Source organism: Kockovaella imperatae (genome assembly GCF_002102565.1).
Source record: "Kockovaella imperatae strain NRRL Y-17943 chromosome Unknown BD324scaffold_8, whole genome shotgun sequence".
Lineage (NCBI taxonomy): Eukaryota > Fungi > Basidiomycota > Tremellomycetes > Tremellales > Cuniculitremaceae > Kockovaella > Kockovaella imperatae.
Genome location: NW_019028948.1, coordinates 556,049 through 569,515, shown reverse-complemented (window position 1 = coordinate 569,515; position 13,467 = coordinate 556,049). Strand labels below are relative to the sequence as shown.

At 52.0% G+C, this 13,467-nt stretch overlaps 9 protein-coding genes across 9 annotated transcripts; 5 read left to right on the top strand and 4 right to left on the bottom strand.

The window, feature by feature from the left end:
• On the top strand, positions 1-1,573 carry BD324DRAFT_656846 (putative histone deacetylase 3; the record flags this gene model as incomplete). Its single annotated transcript, XM_022018851.1, has 5 exons — positions 1-180; positions 218-280; positions 319-476; positions 516-776; positions 814-1,573. Exons 1-5 carry the CDS (start codon positions 82-84, stop codon positions 1,571-1,573), a joined length of 1,341 nt encoding a protein of 446 aa, XP_021870529.1. The 5' UTR covers positions 1-81.
• Positions 1,570-3,511, bottom strand: BD324DRAFT_602175 (hypothetical protein). The gene is made up of 3 exons (XM_022013939.1): positions 2,258-3,511; positions 1,849-2,219; positions 1,570-1,814 (listed from the first exon to the last, which is right to left on the bottom strand). The coding sequence occupies exons 1-3, from the start codon at positions 3,387-3,389 to the stop codon at positions 1,575-1,577; spliced, it is 1,743 nt and encodes a 580-aa protein (XP_021870528.1). The 5' UTR covers positions 3,390-3,511; the 3' UTR covers positions 1,570-1,574.
• Positions 3,512-3,544: 33 nt separating this feature from the next.
• BD324DRAFT_651666 (Pex12 amino terminal region-domain-containing protein) lies at positions 3,545-4,674 on the top strand (the record flags this gene model as incomplete). The annotated part of the gene is made up of 6 exons (XM_022018371.1): positions 3,545-3,590; positions 3,626-3,703; positions 3,744-3,898; positions 3,936-4,169; positions 4,212-4,550; positions 4,609-4,674. The coding sequence occupies 6 exons, from the start codon at positions 3,545-3,547 to the stop codon at positions 4,672-4,674; spliced, it is 918 nt and encodes a 305-aa protein (XP_021870527.1).
• Positions 4,675-4,857: 183 nt separating this feature from the next.
• On the top strand, positions 4,858-7,485 carry BD324DRAFT_496378 (hypothetical protein). Its single transcript, XM_022012945.1, has 2 exons — positions 4,858-5,134; positions 5,202-7,485. Exons 1-2 carry the CDS (start codon positions 5,132-5,134, stop codon positions 7,284-7,286), a joined length of 2,088 nt encoding a protein of 695 aa, XP_021870526.1. The 5' UTR covers positions 4,858-5,131; the 3' UTR covers positions 7,287-7,485.
• Positions 7,319-8,042, bottom strand: BD324DRAFT_651664 (bucentaur or craniofacial development-domain-containing protein; the record flags this gene model as incomplete). The annotated part of the gene is made up of 3 exons (XM_022018370.1): positions 7,319-7,468; positions 7,509-7,695; positions 7,738-8,042. The coding sequence occupies 3 exons, from the start codon at positions 8,040-8,042 to the stop codon at positions 7,319-7,321; spliced, it is 642 nt and encodes a 213-aa protein (XP_021870525.1).
• Positions 8,043-8,145: 103 nt separating this feature from the next.
• BD324DRAFT_628796 (Mob1/phocein) lies at positions 8,146-9,386 on the top strand. The gene is made up of 11 exons (XM_022016145.1): positions 8,146-8,292; positions 8,336-8,355; positions 8,397-8,467; positions 8,506-8,578; positions 8,623-8,690; positions 8,727-8,752; positions 8,790-8,822; positions 8,864-8,964; positions 9,003-9,122; positions 9,161-9,207; positions 9,247-9,386. Exons 1-11 carry the CDS (start codon positions 8,273-8,275, stop codon positions 9,325-9,327), a joined length of 660 nt encoding a protein of 219 aa, XP_021870524.1. The 5' UTR covers positions 8,146-8,272; the 3' UTR covers positions 9,328-9,386.
• On the bottom strand, positions 9,262-11,433 carry BD324DRAFT_496300 (hypothetical protein). Its single transcript, XM_022012944.1, has 5 exons — positions 11,282-11,433; positions 11,001-11,230; positions 10,680-10,963; positions 10,096-10,635; positions 9,262-10,055 (listed from the first exon to the last, which is right to left on the bottom strand). Exons 2-5 carry the CDS (start codon positions 11,181-11,183, stop codon positions 9,404-9,406), a joined length of 1,659 nt encoding a protein of 552 aa, XP_021870523.1. The 5' UTR covers positions 11,184-11,230; positions 11,282-11,433; the 3' UTR covers positions 9,262-9,403.
• BD324DRAFT_496134 (ubiquitin-related domain-containing protein) lies at positions 11,342-12,803 on the bottom strand. The gene is made up of 4 exons (XM_022012943.1): positions 12,451-12,803; positions 12,348-12,402; positions 11,710-12,306; positions 11,342-11,656 (listed from the first exon to the last, which is right to left on the bottom strand). Exons 1-4 carry the CDS (start codon positions 12,598-12,600, stop codon positions 11,634-11,636), a joined length of 825 nt encoding a protein of 274 aa, XP_021870522.1. The 5' UTR covers positions 12,601-12,803; the 3' UTR covers positions 11,342-11,633.
• Positions 12,781-13,399, top strand: BD324DRAFT_651659 (hypothetical protein; the record flags this gene model as incomplete). The annotated part of the gene is made up of 2 exons (XM_022018369.1): positions 12,781-13,012; positions 13,053-13,399. The coding sequence occupies 2 exons, from the start codon at positions 12,781-12,783 to the stop codon at positions 13,397-13,399; spliced, it is 579 nt and encodes a 192-aa protein (XP_021870521.1).
• Positions 13,400-13,467: the final 68 nt, after the last annotated feature.

The window sequence follows — 13,467 nt, the reverse complement described above, 5'->3', positions numbered from 1 at the left end:
CCGCTCAAACCAACCGGTTCCTCGTTTGCCATCGTCTTTTATCTTTAATCTATACTCGCCCATGGTCACTCTTTCGACCTCATGACACGGATCCTGGATCCTCCCACCTTCTCTGATAGTCCGTTCTTCTTCGACCGGAGGCAGCTGGCACAGCCCCAGAGAGAAGTACACCATGTTCAGGTGAGAAGGTTGTTCATCACTCTTTGCTGACCTGGAGCCTCACTCGAATCCTGTAGTAGCATATTACCACCCGAAAGGTGTGGGAAACTATCACTATGGAGTGAGTCCCTTTGATTTAGACTGAAGCTGACCTTATAGGAACGGCATCCAATGCGGCCCCAACGGCTAGAACTCACGAACCAGCTAGTCCTGGGTTATGGCCTCGACAAGGCAATGACAATGCACAACCCGAGGCGAGCGACGGATGAGGAGCTCGCCAACTTTCACGACTCTGATTACATTGCATTCTTGAAGAGGTGAATTTTATCTTGCGTCGGCGGTGCTTATCCTCATAGGGTCACGCCAAAATCAGCTCAATCATTGACAGAGGAAGAGCAGAAATATAACGTTGGGGATGACTGTCCCGTCTTTTTCGACGTCTTTGCATTTTGCCAACAATACACTGGAGCGTCTCTAGCGGCCGCTCGTAAGCTTACGAGTGGATCTGCCGACATTGCCATCAATTGGAGTGGAGGTCTCCATCACGCCAAGAAGGGCGAGGCAAGTGGATTTTGCTATGTGAACGATATCGTCCTTGCGATCTTGGAGCTACTGAGGTGCGAAGACATGACGAGCCTCAAAACTGACGTTCAGATACCACGCACGCATCCTATACATCGACATTGATATACATCACGGAGATGGGGTTCAGGAGGCATTTTACTCCTCAAATCGTGTTCTCACAGTCTCGTTCCACAAATACTCTGCCGACTTCTTCCCCGGGACAGGCAATTTATCAGAGATCGGTTCTGACCTTGGCAAGTACTTTTCGCTCAACGTGCCTTTACAGGACGGCATCGACGATGAGTCCTACATATCGCTCTTCAAAGCTGTGATGGAGCCAACAATCAACACCTTTCGACCGTCTTCGATAGTTCTTCAGTGCGGCGCTGATTCCCTTGGATGCGATAGGATAGGATCCTTCAACCTCTCCATTGCGGCTCATGGCGAATGTGTTCGATTCATCAAGTCATTCAATTTGCCCCTTTTGGTCTTGGGAGGAGGAGGCTATCGCCAATCCTCCGTCGCCAGATGTTGGGCATACGAGACTGGGGTGCTCGCCGGTGTAACTTTGCCCGACGATGTGCCTGACAACCAATATTACGAATTCTATGGACCTGACTACAAACTCCATCCGCCACTCACTGGACAAATACAAAATCTCAATTCAAAACAGTCGTTGGAGAACATCCGAGTGGTCATACGCGAGAAGCTGAGATATCTAAACGGGGCACCTTCTGTGCAGATGCAGGAAATTCCGCCAGATCTGTACGGCTTCCTGCAGTCCGAGGATAGATCTACAGAGGAGACGAAAGAGGAAATGGGTGCTCAGGGCCTGGAGATAAGAGACTAGTCTATTGCATTTTAGTACGATGCCGTCTTCTTGAAAGACGCCAATAACCCAAGAGAGTCGTGACCGCGGCCGCGGTCAGGACCAACGTCCAACTCCAGTTCCAATGCGCACTCAACGCGCCTGGCGTCGCTCGTGATAGAATGGCGTGATTGACCTGCGCGTCCGTTTCTGTCTTTTCGCTTTCGCGCAAGAAGATACCTAGCTTATGGGAGACGTCGAGGAGAACCTCGTACTCCCATTCCTAATCATCAGTTCGAATTCCTTCAACGGCTCACATTCATATTGCTCAGCTGTTGATTCCAAGCTCTGATTGCCTTGCGCATCTCAGTCGCCGAGTCCAGCATGGCGTGTTGTCTATTCTCTAGTTGGTCGATTCGATTCTGGAAATCGCCCAATGTTTCTGTCACAAGAGGGGCGACAACCACTGGTGAGTCATCCTCGATCGGATGGTGTGCCTCGGCCAATATATCCACTCTCCGCCCGAGGGCATCAATGGCGTCTAACATGCGCTGCTGAGAGTGCTCGAGAATCTCGTCCATCGGTTCGGACCCTGTTGAATATGTGGTCGGTGTCTCTTCAACAGGATTCTCCTCGAAGACAGGGATAGGAGAACTTGAGGCCTCATGCTCAGCCTCGATGCAGACCACTGACCTGGTCAGCATGCTGTCCTCGGTTTGTCCTCACCATACTCAAATGCCTCCTCGACGAATTCTCTTTGAAGCTCGCTATTCTTCACGTTGGGATGTCGGACGAATGCAATGGGATCTGGATTCACTGGGTCATCGAAACAACGTGCGGACCGGTTTCCGATATGTGTCGCCTCGTCCCAGTTGTCCTTTATCATCCAGTCGTCCAAGCCTGCCGCAGCTATTCCAAAACCCATATATGGGCCTCGAAACCCATTCGCTAACACTCGTCCGCCAGTAAGATAGGTCTCAGTATCATCTGACAGCACTGGGGGCCCAGCGCCGATACCGACACGGATGATTTTGCCTTGGGCATCAATGATATTCCCCTTGACCGTCGTGAGTTTGTAATTGCCATCAAATGGAGTGGCGTCGACCATGAGGATACCGGCCATGGCTGACATGCTGCGGGCGATGATCATATTGGCGTGAATGAGGGAACCAGGAGAGCAATAAACCACGATGGCAGCGTCTGTGTTGTCGATAAAGGTATTATCACGAACAATGCTATTCTTGCAAGCGATACACAAGCCATCAGCGAGGGGTCTGCCCAGAGGAGCTATTTCGGGGTCTGGTCCGTCAATGTCGGGTCGATACTCCTCGCCCACAGGACCTATTTCATTGTTCTCGATCAAGGCATTCTTGCAATCCACGTTGTCACCTTCCCTGACATGAATGGCCGTATAACCTCTTGGGTCCCTGAGGGAGCAGTGCTGGATCGCCTGGCCTTCATTCCCACCGATCACGACCAGGCCTGTCGACTCGCGATGAGGGGGAATCCTGCCCAAAGCTTTCCGACCCCCGTCCACGATCACGCTCTTGATTTTCGTTCTAGCACACCGGCGACAATCCCCCTGAATGGCGGTTGCGAAGTCATCAGCGACCTCTAGAATGGCTCGTTCTGAGCCTGTGGGGTATCCTTGGGTCGCTAGTTCTTGATCAGCCGCTGTGAAAATAATCGGTTCTCGTAGTCGATATATTCTTGATGGACATAGGAACACTTGCTTGCCCGCACCGCCGTCAATAAAGGCTTGATTGATGGTGTTTGCGTCGGCGAATCGTAGACAATCTGCCACTACAGCAGTCGGTAGGACAAGCGCCAATGCCCATACCAAGGTGCGTATCCTCATCCTGATATCAAGGCCATGTTCGTTGTCAAATAGAAAGACTGAGACGCGTTCCCTGCGAGATATTGAATGGCATTTTTCCCTGCCACGTGTTGCATCATCCGGATATGCATGAAGATCGTAAGCGGTCTCTCTGAGTTGCTGTCCTGCCCTCCGCGATGAGGTCGGAGCACGAGACACCACAGGCTTCAGGATCGCAGATATGTGAGTGTATAATGACACAAATTCTGATCTTCCAGTACGAGCGCAGCAGCGAGATGCGTCACAGATAGCGAGATTGGTCCAGCTTACCAAGGACCTGCTTCGCTCGCTGAATGGTGGGTTGACACACAGGTCATGGTCAACTAATCGATCCAGGCTCGACATGGATCATCCACAAAGAGCTCATCATTGATGCTTTGGTCAAGGCTGTATATTTGTTCTTGACCCTTGGGTGTGGTAGCCCATCTCTCGGTGAAGAGTACACCGATATCATGCCGATAGCTCGGCGAGCCAGAGGGCTCTCCCGCTTGGTGAGGAGCCATCTATGATCAAACAGCTGAAACGAAGCGACGCATATCGGCTGTGCTGATGCTAATCATTCCAAATCTGGTTCTGGAGCCCTCAACCATCTCATGGCTTCGGAATAGTGTCCCCCAGAACGGCTGGCACGACCTGCGCAGATCCCTGGCTAGTGTGCTGGAATCGCCTTTGTGCCAGATCATACCGGAGCTGAACATAATAGCGTTTATGTTTAGTGGCTCGTTTCTGGAGCTGGGGAAACGGTTTACCGGGATTCACTATGTGAGCCAAAAGTCCCTCCCCAGCCAAACTGACCTGTCGGAGGTCACGACGGCACCCGATACTCGGTTTCCATCGTATGAGCCCTTGGGAATCGTTTTGTTGGTCAACATGTTTCTGCGTCGTCTCAGGAGGCGTCGCAATCTACCTCTTGAGCCATTGACGATCAGCGAAGATTCGATTCACCCGCTTGCAGACCCGCCCAAGGAGAGTGATCCAGTCACGGAGATTGGCGACAACACCTATCTTACCGCCAGAGCTCGTGGAATTCCTGATCGACAGTGTTCACTGTGCTTTGAGCCTCGCGGGACCACTGGCGGTACCGTGGCAGTCACAGAATGCGGTCATGTGTTCTGCTGGGAGTGCCTTGGAGGTCTCGAAAAGGTGGGTGTCAGGCTCGGACAATTCATGGCATAGATCACTGATCTCTTCCCACTCTCAGTCTGAATGTCCACTGTGTCGGCAGGATCTACGCATGGAGAGATTGATCGCAGCATATAATCTATAGGATCTGCGATGCGGTAGTACATGCCATATACGCCGTCGACGTCGTCTTTTGCCTCGAGTGAACATGTCTCATGGGATGCGCAAGAAGAAAAGAGCCACTTGGGAAAAATAACAAAGATCTCCAACCAGCGTGTATGCTTTTCCGGCTGTTTTTTTTTGGGTGAAAAAAAGAAAAACACCAAACAATCGCTGCGAATCTCGCTTCACATACTCTATCAGATTGGTGCAACAGCCAACAGCCAGCAACAGCGACAGCAGCAGCAGCGGCAAGAACAACAACAACAACCCAGCGGCGAGTGTAAGGCATCTAAATCCCCTATTCCCTCGATCATGAGCGTGGCCGTCAGATCATCATAGATGGATGGATACAGACTGTTCAACCCCATTCCAACAGACAAAATACTAGGCTGGACGAGGTCTTGGGTTGAAAATTAACAGTGGACCTTTGAACGGCTAGGATGGTAAGCTTCTGATTCTCACCTCGATATGATGATGACTAGTATGCTGATCCTGCCCGATCCTATCAAGCCAACCACATCCCCCTCCACACCCACAGCGCAACGATATCCCTCCTCACTCTCTCAAAAACCTGGTCCATCCCGACCTCCACGTCAAAAACCTCGAAAGAATCAAGAGAATGCTCCTGCATCCACTCACTACTCTTCCCTGGCCGAGCTCCTACAGCAAGCAGGCTACAAAGATGTACGAGTGATGACGCCGGAAGGGGAAAAGATACGGCGAATCAAGCACACCTTGGATGACGAGAACGAAGAGATACGAGATCTTTATGGTTCTCTGGGACTGGCTGGGGCTGGCGGAAATCATCTGAAAAATCAGCACCAACGCCAGACGATAACAGAGCCTACTCAGCCATTGAAATCTTCCTCCGATCTGCTCCGCTCCTTGGCTCTGCAAGATCGGGCTGATAATCGCGACCATACCATGCATCACGGCAGTGATCACTCGGCCTCGTCCTCGACTTGGTGGGTAGGCAGCATGACCTCATCCTTCAGTCGAGCTGCTCGAGCCGTCATGGACATCAGCCCGCCCTCCAAGGGTGCCTCGACCTTTGAAGAGGTGGCTAGGCAGTTTACCGGCGTGGGGCTGGGTCTCGCCAAAGGAGGCGAGGGGGTTCGCAAAGTCAAGAGTAATTGGGAACTTGATCGTGCTCGCAGGGCGGACTCGGACTGTCCGCCTCAAGAGCAGCGACCTCCAATGCCACGGTTCATCAGCGAAAGACCGGCCAAACACTTTGTAAACGAGAGCTTTGGGCATACATTTTTCCAGCCTGCTCCACCAGCTCTGGACGAAGAAGCGTTTGGATATTCTCCTTTGCCAAACGATTACGAGACCCAATGTGAGGATGATGATGTCTTATTCTCCGAATTGGATCTCTACACTGGTGGATCACTCGGCTCATCCAGCAGCAGGACCTCAAGCGAGCGCGGCATCGATGAATTAGTATTGGCCGTTGGAGAGAGCGCATCAAGTTCACTGAGCTTGGGCGGGATCGGTCAGAAGATCTTGAGGGAAACGGTAGAATATGACGAGGATCTCGACTCGCCAACTCGTTCCAATGTCATTCTGCCGGCAGTTACGAACGACGAGCCCACAGCACCTATTGCTCGGGCTCAGCTGAAGTACGGGGATCGCGCAAGCAAGCTCCGACTGGCTCAATCGACCCCGGCGTTGCGTCCCGTCAAATCGACCTGGTTAGATTATCTCCCAAACATTCTCCGTACAGCTCCGATCGACAGTATACCTCAAGCCAAGCCTCAGCTCGGCCCTCTCAAAATTTCTGCATCAAAGATTGTTGCGCCTACCGTCTCTCCCATTTCTCCCATCTGTGACTCTGCGTCTGCAGACGCCCACGATCTCCCAGCTGTACCCCCAGCCATAGGCGGATTCCCATGGGAGGAGAAGCCAATGACCGTTCGCCTTAAATCTTCACTAGCGACGCTCAAGTCGGTGATTGGTGTGGTGGAGCCTGAAAGAGTAGGGATAGCGCCTGTCCTCAGCCCTCGGCTCGATTGGTCCGAGCAGGGCGAGCGATTCGCTCGATGGACTCATATGGACGGGGAAGACAAGACTGCGACACCACCATCGATGAAATTGACTCAGAGCCAATCAGGCAAGGCTGGATCCATCGATTACACGAAATCCTTCTTCTACAAACCTCCTACCCCGCCGCATCCAGGTGCCCCGACTCCTAATACACAAACCACCCCTTCGAAAGCTCCCAATCCTGTCGCACGTCGCCAGCGATCGATCAAGTCCCTCAGGCAGAATCTTTTGTTGCCCACGGCTCCTCCGGTACCCGTCATCCCGGCAGAGTTCCAGACGGACAGCTCACAACCTCCAGCTATAGTCATCACCGGATCCACTACACCGCCGAGGAAGACTCCAATACTAGCGATATCCAGTCCTGGGACTTGCGATGCTGGCTTGCCCCCGAGGCAACTCATCCTCGAGGGGGAAGAGTGGGATGGTAAAGATGAGGGCGGCAGACCGGGCGATTGGGGGCGTAAACGGAGACCCAAGAGAAAAACGCTGAAGAAGAAGACAAGTTTGAGGGCAGCTGATAATGTCGCCACGATGGGAGTCTCGCTATGATGTATTTTATCGCTTTTGTAGGTTATGATATGTTAACGTTTCGCATTCATGGCTTCTTTTCGATCGCCGACACGATCCAAGAAGTCTTGCTTATCGAGATAGCCTCCCGTCCGGCGATGTGCTTCAAGCTCCGCCTGGACCGAGCTGTTCGCAGCAGTGTGATTCTTCCAGTCATGCTGGGACTGTGCGGCAGTCAGTACTTATGCAAGATCTCTGGCATACCTTTTCCAAGGTGGTCATTTTTTTGCCCTTATCAAGGGCTGCCGACATCTGTTCAAGGGATTGACGAGGTTTCCGCTTGAGGGGGCCCTTTCTAGGTCCCGGCTGTGCAGATTTGGTTGGCTCGATACGTCCCTTGTTCAGATAGGCGATTGCTTCTGGATGGTCCGCAGGAAGATTGACCGTCTCCCTCAGAAAATGAGCCTCAGTCTTTAGTCTCGTCAAAGCTTACTCTAAATTCTCGCCGGCAAAGCGTCTGCTTCGCTTCACTTCTACCATCTCAACAGTAGATTTGGGCTCTGACTCATTCCCTGCGGTCCTCTTCAGGGCCTCGAATGCCTCAGCTGCCTGCTTCTTCCTCTCTGCAGTCTCGTTCTCCTCCTGTTCCTGTTTCAGTCTCTTCACCTCCAGATCATCACCGTCGGTCGACGGTGCTCTCTTGCCATTCTTCGCCCTAGACTTTGGAGCGTCAGGCACAAAATCATGGTCCTCTTCGTCGGAGGATGAACCCAAGTCGGCGTTCGCGAAAGAAGGCATTGTGATCACTTTGGTGCACTTGAATGAAGAAGTTGATCAATCATGTTACATGTATATATATATATCGGCTTCTTGATCAATCCGCCGCCCGTTTCTCCGATCACGTGATACCCATTTGGGCTGCCGCGGACGCGCTACGCGACGTAGCCTTGGACTTGCAATTGCATCGTTTCAAGTTTGAATCATCAAACACTACACTATCATTCATTGGTTTCGCTAGCCAAGTCAGCATGTCCACCCTCTTTAGCCTGTGAGTTATCGTGGACGAGACGTCAAGCTGAGCCCGTCATCAGAAAGAACAATCAGTCTCGGAGTGAGTAGTGTTTATCTGGACCTCTTAACGCTATGCTCCAGCGTTCAAGCCTAAAAAGGTCCCCGAGGGGTCCAAGCAGTGGCAACTCAAACAGTATGCTCAGCAAACACTGGTGAGCGGCTCATTACATCGAAACTGACGTTGTCTTAGGGCTCAGGCAATCTTCGGAAGGCTGTTCAGTTACCGGAAGGAGAGGACTCGCAGGAGTGGATTGCAGTTCACGGTGAGCTTTTGGGAAATTATCGATAGTCTAACGGGCTATGGCAGTGGTCGACTTTTTCAACCATGTTAACATGCTCTATGGAACTATCTCAGAGTTCTGTACCCCTTCAGAGGTGAGTACAACTGAATGAGCCAGGCTCACATTCCAGTGCCCGATCATGAACGCTGGACCCAAGTGAGCCATGCAACAGACGAGATACTGAAGTATCAAGATACGAATACTTTTGGGAAGACGGCGAGACTTAGTGAGTTTGAAGCGTAGGAGCGCCAATGCTGAACGTTCCAGCAAGAAGCCGACACACCTCTCCGCTCCAGCTTATGTTGAGGCGCTCATGTCTTGGACTCAATCCATCCTGGATGACGAGAAGCATTTCCCTCAGAAGATTGGCAAGTGCCTGGTTGTCGAGCTTGAAACTCATAAGCAGGCGTCAAATTCCCTTCCACTTTTATGACAACAGCCAAGACGATTCTCAGACGTCTCTTCCGAGTGTATGCACACATATATCACTCCCACTTCGACCAGATCTGCGCGCTTGGCATTGAGGGTGAGTTGGGAACAGTGTGTACTCGGACTGACGCCTAGCCCACCTGAACACGAACTACCGTCACTTTCTGCTCTTTGTCGATGAGGTGAGTAAGAAGGCAATCGAGAGACACTGACGCTGGCAGTTCTCCCTGCTGTCTGAGAAGGATCTCGTACCACTGGAAGACTTCAACAAGACAATCTTGGAGGAGACATCCAGCAAATAGACCCTTCACTGTATCTCGAGTATCAATTCATCCCTTGTACAAGTAATGTAGATATGATGCCTTCACCTTGCAATCCTTACGCTGATTCTGACACTGACGTTAAACGTCTCCGTGCCGTTATCCTAGTCGTATCCTTCGCACCCAGGGCGCTCTTCCGAGCAGAGTTCGATTTGATCTTCGGGTTGTAGTTCAGATCACCTAGGGCATTTCTTCCCTGGGCGCTCTTTGGTGCTGGCAAGGAGCGCGGCTTTGCGGGCGGGGAAGATGAACCCTGATGCTTTGAAGGCGAGACTCCCTGTCTTTTCCGTGGAGACACCCTGGTGACTGTCCGGCTTGACGACGCCTTGAAATTCCCAAAGCTTCGAGGCGGGGTTTTCTTAGGCGAAGTGCGAGGGGGAACATGCTCAGCCTGGGGTGATGTCGCTCCAGAGCTTGATTTCGAGTTAGCAAAAGACTTCTCGTCCAAAGCTAAGCCTCCCAAAGCGAGGTCCAAGAAGCTGTCTACCTCCTCCTCGTCATCGGTTGTTTCCTCGTCCTTGTTGAAGGTGATGTAGTTGCCCGACTTCGGTAATGCGCTTTTGCGCCGCAATCCTCCTCCCCGAGTCGAATCCATAGTCGGTCTGCCAATGAATCCCGGGGCCGTTTCGGATAGCATGTCCATCGATGGCCGGCTGTACGACTTTTTGAGGGTCTCCTCAAGTGACAGGCCATCAGGTTTCCGCATTTTTCTACATGTTAGCCATAGGAATCTGGTCATTTTCGACTCACTTGGTCAAGCTGGGCTCTTTGTAATTGACACTCTGGCGGATGCGCCGTCCCCTGAGGCCGTTCTCGATCATATCTGCTGTCTCCGTGTCAGCTCCGGTGGACGGTCCAGCTTCATTGTGAGTTGCCGATGATGGATGGGGGGAAGCATTGTCGTGAGGCGTGGTTTGACTATCGACTGGAATGGACCGGTTGTTGGCTGAGCCCGACGATATGGGCGATGGTGCCTCGGTGTCTGAGTCGATCATCGCGATCGCCTCTCTGATCCGGGATGAAGTCAACGCGGACGACGTTCGTCCTTTGCGCCTTGCAGTTACTCCACTGAGGCGCGGGTCTGACCTTGATTCCGCTATGGGTTCTCCAGCCTCGGTTTGGTCGGGCTTGAAGGCGCCGCTGTCTCGTCGTCGTCCTTGTATCTTGACAAGAGAAGGTGAACGGGGAAATGATGTCACGCTGGGGGAATTTGGAAATGCAGACAAGTGTTTGGAATCCTCGCAAACGGCCACAGTTGGATGGGACAAAGACGACAGGGATGCTCGAGGCCTGAGAGGGATATAAACATGGCGTAGTGTAGCTTGATGACTCACTGTTTAGGCTCTTGACCTTTCCGTGGTACTGGCAGCTCCACCGGAGAGATTTCTTGTCCGTCTTCGTTGATTTCTGGCAGCACACCTAGGAAACCGGCTCCCAGGATCTGGCCACCAGTCGCAGCTGGGCGAGTAGCCACTGGATTATCGGTAGATCTCATAGCTGGGATCGGTGCAATGAGAGGCGTTTCATCGGCCTCGAAGCCGGTTTCTGCCAGATCATCTCGCAGTCTTTGAAGTATCGGTAAGGCGGCGAAGAGTTGCTCCAAGGCATCCATCGTCTCCTGATCTTGTCAGTATCCATCATATGCAGGAGCTCGCCTTTCCAAAGATTTCATGTCTGTTCTGAGCCTTCTTGACTTGAGAGAGCAGGCAAACATTTGCCCTTTTGACAGCAAACAGTTCATTACGCAGAGCTGTTATCTCCAGGTGAAGTGCATTGATTGTGGTCTTTCTGAGCGCATTTTCGCTGTATGATGTGTCAGAAGTGGTATATAAAGTCATTTCCTACGTGATGATTTCCTTGTTCTGCTTGCTGTGACGCCGTCGGACTGAGAAGATGTTCAGACGCATCCTCTCATACAACAAGGCTGACGACCTACAATCATCATACGCCTCCTGAGTGAATGGCATTTTCGCTCCTTTCGATGGCAATGGAATGCCTTCTCTCGCTTCCAATGAAGCTCTTCGTCGCGTTGCCATGTGTACTGGCTTGAATGAGGGTAGATTGATTTTAATACCGGTGATGGATGGTAAAGTAGAACATGAATACAGGGAGGGGGAGAGTTGAGGGGTAAATTCACTAAACAAAAGAAATAACTCGCGAGGCAGCGGAAGCAAATTCTCTCTCCACTTTTTATGTGGCAAAGCACAGACTGGTGGTGGACAGCGTGTGATCATATCGTTACATGTACTTGAGGGGGCGTCTTTGCCCGCCTGTTCAAGGATGAGATCTCACAAAGCTCCACCTCCCATACCTTATGAGGCGTGTCATTTGCCGACTCGACATGTTTGTAGCGAGATAACTCACCGCGGATACCGACGATATCTCTGATCTTGGCCGCTTCGCCAGCACTGAGCCGGCTTTTCATAGACAACAGGAAGACTTCCCAAGCCGCATCCGCATCATCCTCCATGGTGAACTCTGTGACACAGAGAGCGTGTAGTTTCTGCCAGAAGTGTGGATCAGATAGTGTCTTGTGGAAAAGGGCGGAAGAGACTTGAGGTTGGGGACCCAAAGGGGGAACATCGATATCATTGTCGGTGATGGGGACAGCCTGCCCAGGCTTTGAGTCATCATCCACAGCCGTGGTGATAGTAAGGGATGGCGTTCGAGCATGAGATGATGAGGGAGCCGGGATAGCTTCTGTCTTCTCCACCGTCACAGCCGTTGGTTTCATCATCAGGTGCACGACCGCGCCGTCCTCGATATCATATTCCTTCAACAGCTTTGAATCGGTCAAAGCTTTGCCTTTCAGGAGTAGGCGTTGGCCCTCGGGCGGCGGGGCGGCGGACGATGATTTCGAAATGTTCTTCTTGAGGTCCGCAACAGTGTCTGTCGATTGTGCCGTGACGGAAACAGTGAGAGCCGGCTTCAGCGACTTGATGGTGAGATTCATAGACGAATCTAGTATTCAATCAGCTGTCAACAGTGAATCGGTGACCTGCCTTGAGAGGGAGATGTATCCACATCCATGACATCGGGCGGATCTGCGACAGGGACCTAAGCAGAGCTGTCAGTCGTTGCCCGTCACATCGTGTCCCGACTCACTCCAATAACATTGACTTTACGGGGTCGTTCCTCGAGCGGTGCGCTGAAGTCTCCGGGATATTCGACCTTGTAGGAAGAGAGACCTTCAGAGTATCGCTTCATGAAAGCTCGCTCCTCGACCAGTCGGTCGTTCGTCAGTGGAGTGTCCATGATGATGATTTAGGCGTCAGACACTCAAAGTTGATCCAGAGTGCGTAAGAGTAAATGGAACGAACAGCTGAGATTTTACGGAAATGAGGTCACGAATTGCTTGTATTTCGTCCTACCTATCACATCCCTTACCCCTTTCTTACCTCATCCCCTCCTTCATTAGAAGCTCAGTACCTCAAGATGGGATCTGCCAGCTCCAAGGCTGCTAGGAGGCTGCCCACGACCACGCCTACCGCTATCAGAAGCGTCATGCCCGACCTGCCTTCACCTGCCGCAGAGCCTTTACCATCGCCTAGTCAACCATCGGAAACGACGGCTCGTACACGAGATGACAATGTGGACATGGCAGGTCCATCGCGCTTAGGGCCTCAAGTCCATTCCAACGAGCCTTTCACAGGTGAAAAGGATGACGGTGGGTCCTGATTCCTGGTGCACGGGAGCTGACTCGAAAGCCATCCGTCGAGATGCACTCGATCCTCATTTCGCCTCCAACCTATCCCTCCTCGGACCAGTCTACATCAAGAACTCCTCTGAAGCCGTGCATAGTCCCGCCCTCGCGCAGCGAACTCTTGCCGCTAGACGATCTCAGTTCCATCATCTCGAGGGATCGCCAGGTCCCGCGACATTGCATGCTTCCCAGCTCTCCGATCTCCTCGGAGCTCTGCAAGCGGGACACGATAAATCTGATTTATGTAAACACTATGGCATCGATCAGGCAGCATTGGACCGCCTGTCAAGGTGGACAAGTGTTCCTCTCAGAGTTCAATCAGAGTACGTCCAGATCTTGCGCAGGAGCTGACTTGCGCAGAGATCCAGCTAGTGGGCAGGGAGCGAGCGCTCAGAAGTTCACAATATAATGCATGAGAT

What these genes read in the sequence shown, in the direction of transcription:
- BD324DRAFT_602175 (XM_022013939.1), bottom strand. Translation starts at nt 3,389, where the DNA reads ATGAGGATACGCACCTTGGTATGGGCATTGGCGCTTGTCCTACCGACT. An exon ending in CGAGGAGGCATTTGAGTATG is followed by an intron (nt 2,220 to 2,257) that starts GTGAGGACAAAC and finishes TGACCAGGTCAG; the next exon opens with TGGTCTGCATCGAGGCTGAG. An exon ending in AACAGCTGAGCAATATGAAT is followed by an intron (nt 1,815 to 1,848) that starts GTGAGCCGTTGA and finishes ACTGATGATTAG; the next exon opens with GAATGGGAGTACGAGGTTCT.
- BD324DRAFT_628796 (XM_022016145.1), top strand. Translation starts at nt 8,273, where the DNA reads ATGTCCACCCTCTTTAGCCT. An exon ending in TGGGAAGACGGCGAGACTTA is followed by an intron (nt 8,823 to 8,863) that starts GTGAGTTTGAAG and finishes TGAACGTTCCAG; the next exon opens with CAAGAAGCCGACACACCTCT. An exon ending in TTCTGCTCTTTGTCGATGAG is followed by an intron (nt 9,208 to 9,246) that starts GTGAGTAAGAAG and finishes TGACGCTGGCAG; the next exon opens with TTCTCCCTGCTGTCTGAGAA.
- BD324DRAFT_496300 (XM_022012944.1), bottom strand. Translation starts at nt 11,183, where the DNA reads ATGACTTTATATACCACTTCTGACACATCATACAGCGAAAATGCGCTC. An exon ending in AAAGGTCAAGAGCCTAAACA is followed by an intron (nt 10,636 to 10,679) that starts GTGAGTCATCAA and finishes TATCCCTCTCAG; the next exon opens with GCCTCGAGCATCCCTGTCGT. An exon ending in AAAGAGCCCAGCTTGACCAA is followed by an intron (nt 10,056 to 10,095) that starts GTGAGTCGAAAA and finishes GCTAACATGTAG; the next exon opens with AAAAATGCGGAAACCTGATG.
- BD324DRAFT_496134 (XM_022012943.1), bottom strand. Translation starts at nt 12,600, where the DNA reads ATGGACACTCCACTGACGAACGACCGACTGGTCGAGGAGCGAGCTTTC. An exon ending in GTAAAGTCAATGTTATTGGA is followed by an intron (nt 12,403 to 12,450) that starts GTGAGTCGGGAC and finishes AGCTCTGCTTAG; the next exon opens with GTCCCTGTCGCAGATCCGCC. An exon ending in AGATATCGTCGGTATCCGCG is followed by an intron (nt 11,657 to 11,709) that starts GTGAGTTATCTC and finishes ACGCCTCATAAG; the next exon opens with GTATGGGAGGTGGAGCTTTG.